At 37.1% G+C, this 14,393-nt stretch overlaps 1 protein-coding gene across 3 annotated transcripts in view; it reads left to right on the top strand.

Annotated features, from left to right (window-relative positions):
• LOC112043184 (muscle-specific protein 300 kDa) overlaps positions 1-14,393 on the top strand; it is a 140,247-nt gene that overhangs the window by 86,590 nt on the left and 39,264 nt on the right. For all 3 annotated transcript variants that reach the window (XM_052883332.1, XM_052883333.1, XM_052883331.1), the window contains 3 exons: positions 64-264; positions 1,072-1,250; positions 1,696-1,822. In XM_052883332.1, coding sequence (XP_052739292.1) covers positions 64-264; positions 1,072-1,250; positions 1,696-1,822 — 507 coding nt within the window. The remainder of the gene's footprint in view (positions 1-63; positions 265-1,071; positions 1,251-1,695; positions 1,823-14,393) is intronic.

Genomic DNA, 14,393 nt, shown 5'->3' with positions numbered 1-14,393 from the left:
AATTAATTAGTTAATATTGTTGTTTAAGATAAAGTCTTCATCACACACATAATTTCAACGCAGGAAACGCACGCAGAGTTAGAAACAGCTTGCAACGAGCTGAGCATGAGGCTCCGGAACAAGCTGCAGCTGTGGCGAAGGTTCGAGAGACAACTGGAGCTGGTGCAGGGTGCCGTGCGCGAGGCCGACTACATGGTGGAGCTGCTGACGGTGCAGGGTCAGGTGGACTATGACCGCTTGCTCAAAGCCACGGAGAAACTCGAAGTATGTGCCACTCTCTTCTTAAATAAAACAAGTATCCTTTAGACCACACGACTGAAGTAAAACTTCTTTCTCTCCCTCTCGTTCAAGCGATTACACTTTCCGTAACGTTCACTAGCTCATGTCATGCGTGAAGAAGTTTTACTTCAATAATAATAATAGTCTTTTTTCTAAATAATACTAATGTATTTTACCTTGATCATCAGCCTATTTTTATGACCAATACAATATGTATATCAAAACATTTTTATATTACGTTAGTATTTTATTATTATAGTTAATTTCGTTTTCGTTTTATTTTTTTTTGTAAGTACTGCAGTGAAAGCCTCCTCCAATTGCAGCCATTATATGATCTCTGGCTGTTCGTTGCCATGTTTTCCAGTAACCCTGACTATATCGTCGCTCCACCTTTTTAATGGTCTACCTCGTCTGCGTTTTGAGTCTCGTGGGTATCAATTTGTAACCATGTGCGACCATCTTTCGTCTGTTGTTCTTTGTATCTGGCCTACCCATTTCCACTTAAGGCGAAGAAAACGTCGAGCAGCATCTTTTGCTTGGGTTATTTTCCTAATGGCATCGTTCTTGACTCTGTCCCTTAATTTCAGTTTCAAGAAACTACGCTCTATGCCCCTTTGGCATTTGCTCACTTTGTTCAGTGTGTTTTTATTTATTGGCATATTACAGAATTAGGCTGCGTATGTCAAACAAAATGCGAGGCAAATGTCTATAGTTGTTGTTTTTAATTTAAAAAAAAATGAAAACAAAACCTTAAAATTACTTACTTAAGTATAAAAATTGTAATTTATTTAGACATTGAGTGACTCCCTCTCACGGCGGAGCGGCGAACTAGTCGGAGAGCTGCGGGATGCTGCGACGCCGCTAGAAGCGAGCACAGAGCCCGGCATCGCCGCGAAGCTGCGCAAAGAGCTCGATGATGCTGCCTCAGCATACGAGCATACGTGTACCAACCTCACGCAGCTCTGTGACAAGTAAGTTAAAGAAATATATAGCCTTATTAAAGTGTTGATAATACATATAAACCACACTAAACGAACCGGTGGTAGAATCTTTACAAATAGTCAACTGACTTATCAAAAGTGCTTGTAAACGCTAAATGCGCTATATAACAGACTAGCGGACGCCGGTGACTTCGCCCGCGTGTAATTTAGTTTATCACAAATCCCTCGGGAATCATGGAATTCCGGAGTAAAACCCTATGTGTTAATCCAGAGAAAAATCTATTTTCATTTCAAACAGCCAAATCGGTTCAGTAGTTGCAGCGTTAAAGAGTAACATACAAACTTCACTTTATAATATTATTAGGATGGTACAATTTTAACCTATTAACCAAGAATACGTTTTATTATCCTGTGACTCAACTATGTTTAGTGTTCATTTGTATGTCAACTTATCCTTAATTATTGTTTGTACCAGATACCACAAAGCAGTGGACCTATGGCGACGGTACCGCGAGGCGGCGGCGGCGGTGCGCGCCTTCGCTGACCACCACGAGAGCTTCCTGCACGCCTTGCGACCCCACGACGCTCCCGAGGCAGCCCAGGTCAGTCTTACTCATATCTAATTCTGCAGCTAAACACTACCCGAGTGGCGTTGGAAGTAGCGAGGGAAATAGGCAGAGAAGTTGTGTGGCCACGATATTTATTCTGCCGCATATCATGCCCATTCTGTCGGTCTTAAGTGCGATCCAAAAGCACAGAATTGGCTTGGCCCGACTGGCCATACCACATATTCGCGCGGTTGCAGTCTGCACCAGAGATCATCATCATTACACGCCTTGCTTTATCATCCCATTATCTACCCATATTCGGCTCATTGCTGAGCTTCAATCTCCTTTCAGAATGAGAGGGGTTAGGCCAATAGTCCACCACGCTGACCCAATGCGTTGGCAGACTTCACACACGCAGAGAATTAAGAAAATTTTCTGGTATGCAGGTTTCCTCACGATGTTTTTCCTTCACCGTTTGAGACACGTGATATTTAATTTCTTAAAATGTACAGAACTGAAAAGTAGGAGGTGCATGCCCCTGAACTGATTCGAACCCACACCCTCCGTAATCGGAGGCAGAGGCCATATCCACTGGGCTATCACGGCTCAATTTTTGGTCATCGTGGAGTAATCAAACAATTAATTTTCTTGCAAAAATCCTAGACGATTGCATAGCTAGATATAGCTACCTGCTGTTCCTTATTTGTTTACATAAATTATTTACAAACACAAAAGGAAATGACGGCAAAAAATTACAATGTAATTATGTACCTATCTACCGACATGCATCGCAATAAAAAATTTGCTCCTATATCCAACGATAATCTATATCGTTGTCTATGCTAATATTATAAAGAGGTAAAGTTTGTATTCTAGTGGGTAATCTCTGGCTATATTGAAACCCATTTTGAAAATTCTTCCACCAGAAAGCCACGTTATTTCTGAGTGTCATCAGCAATGTTTTATCCCCGTTATCTCATGGGAACGGGTACTACGCGGGTGAAATCATGAGGCGTCGGCTAGTCGTTTATAGTTAACAGAAAGTCATTGACATTTTTAGCGCACAGGAGCGTAATCAAATTGGCATGCAAATGCAAATACAGCTAAATGCGGCGTTTGACAAAAAATACAGACGACAATGAGTCATTATACAGTTAGTGGGTGGGCTACCTATAGTGGACGAACTCATCTGAATAAGGTGACTTATTTTATTACATGCTAGCTTTTCGGGCAAGTGAATAATATTTGAAAAGTTACTTAGACTAATACCCCCAAACCTAACAATTTTTCACTCCAAACGTAAGCAACTTCTGTGACTATAAGCGTACTTATCGTAGCGAAGCGACGCGTCAAGGGCTCCCATTTCGGGGCACAAACGGTTAAGTCGCAATCTTGCGACTAACACACACACTAACGATGTGTTTTAAATCTATGGACATCACATATTTACTTGAGTTTTACTAGCTATGAACCGGGGTTTTAACGGCATTGTTGATGCCATCAAACCTGCATATCATTCTCTGGTATACAGGTTTCCTCACGATGTTTTACACATGATGAGACACATGATATTTAATTTCTTAAAATGCACATAACTGAAAAGTTGGAGGTGCATGCCTCGGAAAAGATTCGAAACCACACCCGGAATCGGAGGCAGATCATCATCACCGGGCTATCACCGCTCAGATCTTTTGAGAGGAGACTCGAGCTCAGCAGTGAGCTGAATATGGGTTGATAATGATAACGTAGACCGTGAATAGTAACCGTGGGCTAAAGCTAAATGAAAACACGGTCATTGTTTGCTATAAAACTATTAGCAGCCACCTATACAGCTAACCGCACATTTTCGCACGGTTGAGTTTACACAACGGATCCCAAGCCGTGTAATGTAAATGCCAGAGACGTGTGTAATTCTAACCTTAAACCTGTTGTTGGCTAACTCGGTTATTGCAGTTTACATAGATTTGACTATCTTCCTAGCACAGTTGGTAATGCCTCGATCCGATCAAATCGTATTAGTAGGCTTCTATCATGGCTAGTTACCACCTCTACCACGATTATGGCATACTAGCTGTTTCGCGGTTTTCATCCGCGTGGTTTCCGTTCCCGTAAGAATTCGGGGATAAAATATAGCCTATGGCCATCGTCGATAAATGTTCTATCTAACACTTTTGGCTGGTGGGAGGCTTCGGCCGTGGCTAGTTACCACCCTACCGACAAAGACGTACCGCCAAACCATTTAGCGTTCCGGTACGATGTCGTGTAGAAACCGAAAGGGGTGTGGATTTTCATCCTCCTCCTAACAAGTTAGCCCGCTTCCATCTTAGACTGCATCATCACTTACCATCAGGTAAGATTATAGTCAAGGGCTAACTTGAATAGAATAAAAATAAAAAAAATGTAGGAACCCTAAAAATGTCATTAAGAAACATTACCAGTGATCAAAAAAAGAGTTCTGCATTTTTCGTTCCGCGTTCTCTATATTGTAATACGTATCTTAATAGCCCGGGCAGTAGGTATAGCAGCGCGGTCTGACCGCCTGCAATTTGTGGTATGAAGTTATAAAAATTGTACAAAACGCAGAACTCAGAACGCAGAACTCAGAACGCCTGAACGGTTTCTGTCTACGTGGGCTTTTACATGTAGTAGTCCGCTGTGGAATATTTGATAATGTTATTAAGGCTGTTTAGAAAATCGATGACCGACTGACCGACTTTGTACATACTTGTTATTAAGACGTACGGTAAGGCTGGCTTAGTTTGGACAAAGGATCAGCCTGGCTCAAACGCGAAAATGCAGCCAGTATTCTGCCAGCTGCAAACGTACCATCGATCGTAGATTGTTAGATGGGCCCCGAAGCGTCGCGGAATTGTCATTGGTTTCGCAAATACTTACGAAAAGTAACAACTTTCTCATTATTCGTGTTGCGGCTTGTGTTTTACACTTCTAAAATGATCACGAAGGTATAATTATGGGACTAAACAGGAAAAAAACAGTAAAATATTTTTTCAAGTCACAGCATGCGCTTGTTGCATACTATGTTAAGATGCGTAAGAGCGTACACGTCTTTGAGTAATGACATAACATTGGGCGTTTTTTAATATGGAAGGACCCATCTAACGATTTATATCGATGGCATTATTTGTATAGGCTACCTTTCTTATTTAGGTGAATCCTAATTAACTGCCGTGTGATTAGCAGAAATATGAATAGGTAAATAAAAATCATGAAAAATTAACTCTTTAAACATTAAAATATGGTTTTGCATAGAACATCATGGTTTACGAAATACATTCTCAAATAGATCTCAATCGATGTCAATCAAACCCAATTGGTCCTCTGTGGACGCTAAAAAGCGTTTAAATACAACAAATGCATTCCCACGTACCTACGAATATATGTTCACACGACAGCGTTTTTAAAACGCGACGCTTTTTTTCGAGCAGTGTTGCATTTTCAATTTTGGGCGTTGGAAATAGACCTTCATTTAACTTTAAACTATATTTGAGGGCTTTTATAACGTCCGTTAAAAAAACTCTCGTGCGAATGAGGGCTTACGTCAGAGTTAGTAATATCGAGTAGTAAATAATAGCAAGTAAATAGCACAGTGAGTTTTTCAAAATCGATTAGAAAGGCGTCAATAGAAATACCATGGCCAATTAATTTCGGAACCCTCTTGATTACTTAACTGACTCTGAACATTGCTATTACGTGAATATTAAACTATTGTTACGCAGCCGGCAAAGTAGATACCTGTACAAGGTATTGTTATACAAATAACTTTTGAACTAAGAGCCTGTCATAGCCTGACCTACCTCATTTTATAAAAGCTGAAAGTTTATCAGCTGCTTCTACCAAACTACAAGTAAATACTCATAAATACGGTAGCCAAGTGCGGTGTTCAAATGTGATGGCTTTCAGAGGTAGTGGCTAATAAGATCCAGGCGTTTTTCTAATTAGAAAACGTATTAAGGGATATCATGAAGAATCATGTTTAGAGACCCATATTATTTGACTTTTAATAGTGTTTTTGAAAAAGTTTGAAGTTTCGAAAGGTTGCTACTGGGACTGACGACTGGGAGAAATGTAAAACCTACGCTGTATTACTTGAATGGTTGAAATTCTGGGTTACTTGAATGGTTGAAATTCTAGGTTTCTTGAATGGTTGAAATTCTGGATTACTTGGATGGTTGAAATTCTGGATTACTTGGATGGTTGTAATTCTGGAATTACTTGAATGGTTGTAATTCTGGGTTACTTGAATGGTTGTAATTCTGGATTACTTGAACGTTTGAAATTCTGGACCCTCGATACCCGGTAACCCATCGCGCTCTAGACTATATGGACCATATTTGCTGGCTAGTCTGACAAAGTTTTAGCTTTGTAAAATGAGGCAGATCTTGCTGTCACAGGCCCCCTTTTATTTCTATTAAGATCTTAAGTTGAAGCGATGAAGTAGATCGCGTCAGTAATGCAAAACTAGGTTGACAGATCAACAAATAAAAACGTTTTGCAGTGTCTTTTTACATTGAAACATTTTCTTTCTTTGTTTATTTTAGAGTACTTCTTACTGATATTTTTGCTAGTAGAATCTACTTTTTATTGTTTTTAAAGATTTTTCCCTATTTTAAAGCTAACTAAAGTAAAAGAGGATGATTTGAGTTTTGTACGCAGTTTCGTAGAAGAACGTCAAGTCGTTTCGGATAGGCGCAAGGAAAATAGATGGCATAAAAAGTAGCCTATTAATAATTATTTATTCCAGTAAAGCAACTTTGGTGTCCTTTGGTAACATAGTATTTGAATATGGTAAATTAATAAAAAAAAAAATAAGACAAAAATACAATGAATTTATGAAAGAAAAAAATTCAAAAACTCATAGATTAACGGGCCTCGTGACGTTAAGCCATATCCGCAAAAGTTATCACCCAAATAAAGCGAAACCTCGTAATTAACTCCGACGAAATAGCATTTTACTTAATTAGTGATAACAGAGTGATAACGCGCACCAACCAACCGCACGCCAGTAGCTCTGCCGACGTCCGACCGGCTGGACGTCGTTAGCGAGCGAAATTATAATCATTATTTCGAAAAAAGAACAAAACTTACGACTTACAAACGAAAACTATCGAATTAGAAATTAAAAAAAAACGAAACCACCGCCATTTTGAAAAACGAAACGTCAAATTCCCCGCGCGTAACAGATAAAAAATCGCGCGAAAATCCAAGGTCGCTAAAGTGACATCAGTGTTTTTGAATGCAGCCAACTTGTGTGCATAATTTGGGTTGATTTATTTATTTCAATTTGTATAGTGTGAACTCGAACGTGGAAATGTATGTTTACGTCATTCCAGTAACTCTCTTGTAAAATACGTACCTAAGTATATGGATTCCCGTAAATAATTTATTCTTCTAAATATTTTAGTTAACAAATATAAATCTGTTACATTTAGAATATAAATTTAATGATTCTACCTATTTATTCGTACCTACCATCAAATAAAAATATTTTTTTTTTTAAATTGTTCCATTGAGTAACTCAATTGAGGTATTTTCAGTTTTAACCCCTATTTAAGAGGAAAAGACTCAAAATAACAAAATAAAAAATTAAAACATGTTATGTCGTTTTCGAGCTTTTGACTAACGAACAGCAATGATTTTTTGTTTACCAAAAGGAAAAAAGACCGTTTTATTTTGTATTTTTAAAAAGTGTACATGTACTGCTATCTTATTTCAGCACTTTTGTATATTCAGAGTGAAATTACGTTTCTAAACTTCTAACGCAATATAAGTATTAAGTATAGAAGAATAAATACCTACAGAGTATATTATTTTATATCAGTTAAATCGATTGGTCATTAATTTAATTTACAGCTGAGACCGTTCTACACATAGTCTGTATAACTATGTATTGACAAAGTCAAAAGCATATTTGTTTAGCTGTTTTCTCTTCGTTAATGATTTTATTATTGTGTTGTTTTCGATTAGAAATTTGGCGACGGAATGGAAAGACAGTCATAGTTCGATCCCCAACCGCTGAACTATTGTTATTGTGAGATTGTATGTCCACATAATTTTTGATTAATTATATTAATGTACATATACAAGTTGTTACGCTTACGATGTAGGAATCAATGTTAAACTATAATATAATAATTGAATCAGTATCTAATGATGTAAACGGAAAACCGCATTAAAGTCAATATCAAAAGTCAAATTGCATATCAAGATTTCAGTGTACCGTCGGGAGGAAGCGACAGTTTTATAATAAGAAGCAGACGCCGCGCGGCTTCACCCGCATAGTTGCCGTCCCCGTAGGAATACGGGGATAAAATTTAGCCTGTGGCACTCCGGGATAGTCTAACTTCCCAACAGTGAAAGAACTTATCAAATCGGTTCTGTAGTTTCAGAGCCTATTCACTGCAAACAAACAAACAATCAAATCTTTCCTCTTTATAATATTAGATTGAAGATTACCCGTGAGATAAATTACAACCATTCTGGCTTTGCGCGGGCAGCAAATACGTTTTACTTTTAATCTGAATCACACATAATGCTAAATAATTTAATCTAGTAGAAAACGATGGTCTAGTTTAACTTTCAAGTACACTAAGAATTATAGAATATTATCGGTTTAGGCGTTATTGATCCGAGTGGGCATTATTTTGTCTGACATATACAACTAGCCAATTTCCACAAAAACGTTATGGATGAAATAGCTACCTTATCTCCGCCTCAATTTGCCTTTTGATCTCACATTAGAATATCGGTAGCATTTTATCTTTTGTATTGACACAGAATCCAAAAGTATAAAGATAAATTGCAACTAAACATCACGAATAAATGGAAAAAAAATAAACATAAAATTAGGCTTCCAAAAAGCGAGTCACACGTATAGTGTTGCAAATTGCGTTAAACCTTTTAAATAAAATAATATCAATAACAAAAAGTTAGGTGATATGTTTGTGGTTCACCACCCTTGACTTAGTAAGCAAGTTACTGGACCACTTAAATGAGTTACTGGATCAAGTTACTAGACGGATTGCAACAATCCTAGATGGTCGTAATGACCTTCGGCAGCGGCCGTGTGCATGTGCAATGTTCCAAATTTGAAATATACAATTCCGGGAGCATTGTTTATGGTATGATGGCGTCAGTCGGCTAATAAATCGGTTACGGTCAACACGCGTCGAGCGTGTATACGCATTATTTCGTCGTGTCAAAGTTTAGATCGAATCGAAGTCTCTGCTGATTGATTTAGTTTGTGATCTAGTTTCTAGATCGGCAGTGACCTACTTTGTGTTTTTTTTGCGTTATGTGTGGATAAAAATTGTCTATGGATTGTTTTTTTTAACTCTTGTGTGATGAATAAAAAAATTTAAGTAAATTAAAGATTTCTTATTCATATTTTTTATAGAGTGTTAGAGATACAACGTTTTTTTTATTGTTGCAAAGATTGTGCTTTTAATATGTAGGTACCTTGAAAGATATTTACACTAAAATAATCGTAACTTTTGCGGGTAATTAGACAAAAGTTGTGTATAAAATGTGTCATGGCGACTACTTAGTGTTAAATAAGTCACATTTTGTGTTTTTGTGAGTGGTGACCTGATAAGGAACATGTGGCAGACGTGTTGTGATTGACTAGCAACATGTCACTTCAAGAGGTGAGTGATAACGGATTAGCTGTAAGGTCAAATATTGAGGGCGTTATCACATACGAGGACATCGCTTTGCGTATAAAGTTGTATCGAGTTATCTCCCTTTTGTGTTATTGTCTGGTTTATGTGAAAATACCATGTGGAGTATTGAGATACTATTTAAAAATGTGGGCTACGGCTATCTAATCAGTAATAAGTATTTACTATTTTTGACCGTGAATTAGTTTTAGTTAGATATCTATGAATATGTCCTTATGTTTGTTTGAATAAGGTATCGACTTGTCTAGTTTCCTCAAAGTTAAAATTATTAAATTCATAAATGTTTGAAATGTACCAAAGTCAAATTCAAAATTCATTTATTTCAATTAGGCTTAGTTTACAAGCACTTTTGAAAGGTCAAGATTATGTCATAATTTTATTTAATTTAATGGTGGTAAATAGTCGAAAACTTAAAACTAAAGTTACGAGGGTTCCAAACGCGCCTTGCTCCGAGAAGAACCTACCAATATCTAGGTAAAAAAAACAATAAAGATCCAATTCAAAGGTATCGACGTTTTCTTATTAGAAATGGTGCAAATGAATAATGGATTTTTTTAACAAATAATTTAACTAACTTTAAAGATGTACTACTCTAATTTGAAGTTTAAAAATACTTGTCTCGTTCTCGTTTTAAATAATTTAATAGGTAGGTATTAGATAGATATTTCGTCGAAACAACCACTTTGAGTCAAAAAGATTAATTACCATACTAAGTTTACATAATGACTAACGTTTTGTCTTTAGCAAAGTTAAGGTCGTTTGTAATAATTGTTATCCATAATATCATATTAATTGTCTGTTTGGCTATTTGTATGGTTATGTGTTTATAGTATTCGAAACAATTAGTCGTACACTAGCGGACGCTCGCGACTTCGTCCGCGTGGAATTTAGTTTTTCACAAATCCCTCGGGAACCATGGATTTTTCCGGGATAAAAATGCCTATGTGTTAATCCAGGCTGTAATATATCTTAATACCAAATTTCAGCTAATTCAGTAGTCGAGGCGTGTAAGAGTAACAAACATTCATATCATCAAAATCATCAGTTTTCGCAAATCTCGGGAAACCATGGATTTTTTCGGGATAAAAAGCCTATGCCTATGCCTATGTGTTAATCTGGAGTAAAATCTATTTCCATTCCAAATTTCAGCCAAATCACTTCAGTAGTAGCGGCGTTAAAGAGTAACACACATCCAAACAAACGTCCAAACATCTGTATATATTATTTTATATTAAAAGGAGTCCTGGATTAGATTATTAATACATAATGTATTATTTATATAATAGTGATGCTAGCTATAGCATATGCCGCGTGTTTTCACCCGCGTCGTTTTATTGTATTATATAAATAATATATAATATATTATTTATATAATACAATAAGTTATATTGTTTATCTTTATACGATACAATATTACATTATACATTGTTTTTCAGTGGTTTTCCGTGAACCGTGGGTTAATTTAAATATTGCATACCCTATGACATCACCCGTCGATATAGACGTTTTTAAACGCAGTTTACCTTTATGGTTAAAGCAACTTCCTATTATAGAACTAAGATTTACTTAATACTAGTTTACCTATTTACTTTATAAGTAAAATATTTTATTTTATTATAATACTAGCCCGGAACTTTTATTGCGAGAAAATTTGTGTATACTTTTATTTTTTATTTAAACCCCTTACGGTTAAATTAGCTGTAGAAGATAGAACATAGAACACATAGTAGGTACGAAAACTAGCTCCTGGATAACATTTATGTGTATACCAAAATTAATCAAAATCGGTTCTGCAGTTTAGCAGTGAATTGGTGTTATGTATATACCTAATTTTAAATTGACCAGAGCTGGGAATCTAACAGACTCTATTGAAAATTGTAAAATTATCTACTGCGCTAGAGAGGTCGTCAAGATCAGAAACGTCTAAGGTTCAATTCCCGCCTATTGAACTATTTTATTGTACATATATATATTTATATGTATTGTAACCTATACGACTACACAAGGAAATTAATTAGGAGGAAGAGGAAAAATTTGTTATGCTTATAATATGGCTTATATATTCATAAAATATCACGTGTCTCAAACGGTGAAGGAAAACATCGTGAAGAAACCTGCATACCAGAGAATTTTCTTAATTCTCTGCGTGTGTGAAGTCTGCCAATCCGCATTGGGCCAGCGTATTGGCCTAACCCCTCTCATTCTGAGAGGAGACTCGAGCTCAGCAGTCAGCCGAATATGGGTTGATAACGACGATTCATATAAAACATTGTAGGGTACAATAACCTAATTTAAGTTATGGTACAATTATGTATTATACCTAACCAATGACTCTTCTTTGTAATATTATTTATTCTGTGACGTAACAGTAGTATGTGAAGCGGGCCGACGTTGCGAAGGCGGTGCTAATTGTGAAAACAACTGAAATTCGTAGCCAGTAACAATGCCCATAATAATTAGCGCCGCGCTAACTTTCCAAGGGCGGCTTTCCTGTTACAGATCTAACAATCGCACAGAAGTGGCATTGATTGTTAGACTAGCTGTTTTTTTTTACTTCGTCCTTTATAAATTTCATTACTTTTCCTCTTATATGTACAAAAAAAGTATGTGATTACATGTTATGTACATAATGTATGATATATATAATGTACAGAAGTATTTTTCAAAATTCAACAACCATTATGTGCAAATTCGTTCGCGAGTGGAACCGGCTTGATAAAGATTCAATGAACTTTGCTATCTGACGCACTTTCGACGAGACTCGTAACCTCGCGACGGTTTCAATTGCTATTTATTGTTATGTACATAGTATATTATACTATGTCATCATTCGGCTCACTGCTGAGCTCGTGTCTCCTTCCAGAATTAGAGGGGTTAGGCAAATGGTCCACCACGCTGGCCCAATGGGGATTGGCAGACTTTATACACGCAGAGAATTAAGAAAATTCTCTGGTATGCAGGTTTCCTCACGATATTTTTCCTTCACCGTTTTTTCGTGAATCCTAGGGGCTCTGTCCTGTCGTAGATATTCTTAATTCATCAGTCATTCAGTGATAGCTGATAGAATAGTTTTAATTGTGGCGCGCCCTTGCGGCCGGCGCCTGTACGTGCCGCGAGCCGAGATCGATACAACGGAGGTGCGGCTAACTCCGTCCTGACTACTGACTCACTCAAGTTTATTAGTCTTTCTTTTAATGTCTTAAAGCTCGTTCCCTTTCCACGAATTAGCCCATCATCAAAATTGGCATTCTAAATTATGAATTACCCTTTATTTCACAGAATTGTTATCACTCTCTTGGCGAGTAATCTTTGCTCCTTCATCGTGTACGGTCCTTGGAATTAGTACTGAATATTGTGTTTATAAAAATATAGGTATTCCTAAACCGAGATCGATACAACGGAGGTGCGTCTAGCTCCGTCCTGACTACTGACTCACTAAAGTTTATTAGTCCTTCTTTTGATGTCTTAAAGCTCGCGCCCTTTCCACAAATTAGCCCATCACCAAAATTGGCATTCATAATTTACCCTTCGTTTCACAGAATTGTTATCATTCTCTTGGCGAGTAATCTTTGCTTCTTCATAGTGTACGGTCCTTGGACTTGGTACTGTATTGCGTAAATAAAAATATATTCCTAAGCCGAAATCGATACAGACGGAGGTGCGGCTAACTCCGTCCTGACTTAGTCTTTCATTAGATCGCAAACGCTTCGAAAACTAAAAAATTGAGACTATGGGAATGACAGATCTTGTTCACGTGACCTGTCGATAGCAAATGTCGTTTGCGATCGTAGAAAGAGAATCGACTTGCCACTTGGCTACAGAGGCAGTCTATTAATGAGATGGAATGTAATTTCACACGTCCCGCGTAATGTAGGTTATTTGGTAATGAAGCGAACATAACATAATACCGCCCAATAGTGTCAGCGACTTGTTACGAAATGACACGTTTCCTCTATACAATGTCATATTTTACGTACAAAAGATTTTACAGACGTTTTTAATTCCACTTTCTACACTAATTAAGAGCACGTCGTTATGCTGTTTTTTATTGGTTGATAGGCTTTCGCTTGATTACAGTAATACCTGAAGCCTGATGTAAGAATATTTTTTTGGCTTTTTTTTTCTACTCATGAAGTCCCATCATGCTTCTGTAAAATTAAGAATTATACCATTGGCCTTTTACCTTCTAACACATTGGTACAACATCTATTCGCTAGTAGTAACTAAAAATTTGTTTAGCACCTACCACCAATAGGTGTCCTTTTCCTGTCTAAATTAAACGAAATACTGTGCTAGGCAAAGATTTTATAACAGAGATATGTCACTAACGCGCCAAAACTGAGGCGAACAAAAGCGCATTTCATTGAGTCGCATAGTAAACAACGAAATTTATTTAAACAAATAATACCTATCTAAATATAAATATACAATGCCGAGTTGTATGTTTTGGAACTTTAAAAACTGTATATAAATCATCATCATCATCATTACAAACCATATTTGGCTCACTGCTGAGCACGACTCTCCTCTCAGAATGAGAGGGGTTAGGTCAATAGTCCACAACGCTGGCCCAATGCGGATTGGCATATACACATAAATATGTAATGGAATTAAACACAAAATTGTGTATTTGTGCGCTAGTGTTGTAGCTAAATTCGGCTTACTTTTTGCGGTGATTTGGTATACACGTAACATGTCTACGGTGTAAAATGTCGTTGATGCTATAGGGGTGTTTGCGACAATAGTAAATGTAGTGTGTGGGAATCGAACCAAAGGACTCGCAAAGCCGTGAGTTAAGTTCGGCCCCAATAACCGTTGATCTATTGGGGATCAAAATACTGGTATATTTCGGGCGAGGAATGTACGAGCAACGATTGACGTTGTCTGAAAGATATTAAAATGCTGCTGCCTGTATTTTTAGACGTGTT

The sequence above is a fragment of the Bicyclus anynana genome, chromosome 9 (genome assembly GCF_947172395.1).
Source record: "Bicyclus anynana chromosome 9, ilBicAnyn1.1, whole genome shotgun sequence".
Taxonomy (NCBI): Eukaryota; Metazoa; Arthropoda; class Insecta; order Lepidoptera; family Nymphalidae; genus Bicyclus; species Bicyclus anynana.
The sequence above is the reverse complement of the archived record's forward strand: the minus strand, read 5'-3'. Positions and strand labels throughout refer to the sequence as shown.